This window comes from Drosophila takahashii, chromosome X (assembly GCF_030179915.1).
Source record: "Drosophila takahashii strain IR98-3 E-12201 chromosome X, DtakHiC1v2, whole genome shotgun sequence".
NCBI lineage: Eukaryota > Metazoa > Arthropoda > Insecta > Diptera > Drosophilidae > Drosophila > Drosophila takahashii.
This window is the reverse complement of record NC_091683.1, coordinates 10,857,804-10,859,279: the sequence shown is the minus strand read 5'-3', so window position 1 is coordinate 10,859,279 and position 1,476 is coordinate 10,857,804. Positions and strand designations below refer to the sequence as shown.

At 48.0% G+C, this 1,476-nt stretch overlaps 1 protein-coding gene across 1 annotated transcript; it reads right to left on the bottom strand.

Annotated features, from left to right (window-relative positions):
- Positions 1-589: 589 nt before the first annotated feature.
- On the bottom strand, positions 590-1,276 carry LOC108056216 (uncharacterized). The gene has a single exon (XM_070218521.1). The coding sequence runs from the start codon at positions 1,274-1,276 to the stop codon at positions 590-592; it is 687 nt and encodes a 228-aa protein (XP_070074622.1).
- Between the last annotated feature and the right edge of the window lie 200 nt (positions 1,277-1,476).

The window sequence follows — 1,476 nt, the reverse complement described above, 5'->3', positions numbered from 1 at the left end:
CGAAAAATTTAAAATCCATAAAATGTCAAGATTTAAATGCCAATCGTTAGAAAATTTAATAACGAGTTCAGAAAGGTATGACACTCCATACTTTAAATCAGTATTTGCTTTGTTTTAGCGAAAAAAAACGGTTTTGTTTTTTTTTTGGAAATTCGGGATTTCAGTTTTTGACAAAAATTGAAATATTTTCTTTTGGTTTTTTTGCTGTAACTTGGCCAAAAATGGTCCTACACCAAAAATACATACTGCTTTGAACAGATAACAAAATTTGCTATAAATCCATAAAACTTTCCGTGTGATTTTGGAAAAATAAAATTTTCGCCAATTTTTAATTTTTTTATAAGGGGGTACCCCATGATTTTTTGCGAAAAATTTAAAATGCATAAAATGGCAAGGTTTAAATGCCAATCGTTAAGAAATTTAATAACGAGTTTATTTGTTTTTTGCTTGCTACTTTTCTTTTTATTAAGTTTTTATAAAAGTATTGGTTTCACTTTACTTGCGTATTTTTCGGCTTTCAAAATTTAAAAATTTTCACAGAACGGCTTATAAATTAAATAAAAAAAAAGATGATATCCATGTTGGACTCCTACCAGCTGCCTGCATAGGCGTTCGCAGAGGCCTTGGCGTAGGCGCCATTGCCACCGCCTCCTCCTCCGCAGGAATGGCAGCCACCGCCTCCTCCGCCGGAGGACCAGCTGTTGGCACTGCTGCTGGCGTAGGAGCCACTGCCGCCGCCACCACCACCGCCACCCCACTGGGAAGGTCCTCCTCCGCCGCCGCCTCCTCCATGGTAACCACCGCCGCCTCCTCCATTGTGGCCTCCTCCTCCGCCGCCTCCCCACTGATGGCCACCGCCTCCTCCGCCGCTGTAGACAGGCTTCACGACATAGACGTCTATGGTGCTGCCTCCTCCACCGGGATAGCCTCCGCCTCCGCCGCCATGATAGCCACCTCCACCTCCACCTCCATGATAGCCACCGCCGCCTCCTCCGCCGTGGTATCCCCCTCCGCCGTTGTAGCCACCTCCTCCTCCACCGTGGTATCCACCGCCTCCTCCATTGTAGCCTCCTCCTCCTCCGTTATGACCGCCGCCGCCTCCCCAGCCACCTCCGAATCCTCCGCCGCCACCGAATCCTCCGCCACCGCCGAATCCTCCACCGCCGCCACCGCCGAAAAGCAGCTTCTTCTTCAGGGCGAGCAAAGACGGAGTGGTGAAGTCCACGCAGCTGGCCAGGATCAGCAGCCAAAGGGCGAAGAACTGCCAATGCCTCATTTTAGTTGACTATTTGACGTATATATTCTAGTTCCGGTTCCGGTTTGCCGATGCTCCTCCGTTAATGCTAATCCGTTCTATTCGTCGCAAAAGGTGGTGTCCAACTGGTCGTCAATCCGTGCAAGGTGCATCTTTATATATGACTTCCATTGTTTTCCCGCGCATCGTCGCAAAATCGTCACCACTGGGAGCCATCGAAT

Coding starts and splice junctions, on each gene's coding strand:
- LOC108056216 (XM_070218521.1), bottom strand. CDS start 1,276: ATGAGGCATTGGCAGTTCTTCGCCCTTTGGCTGCTGATCCTGGCCAGC.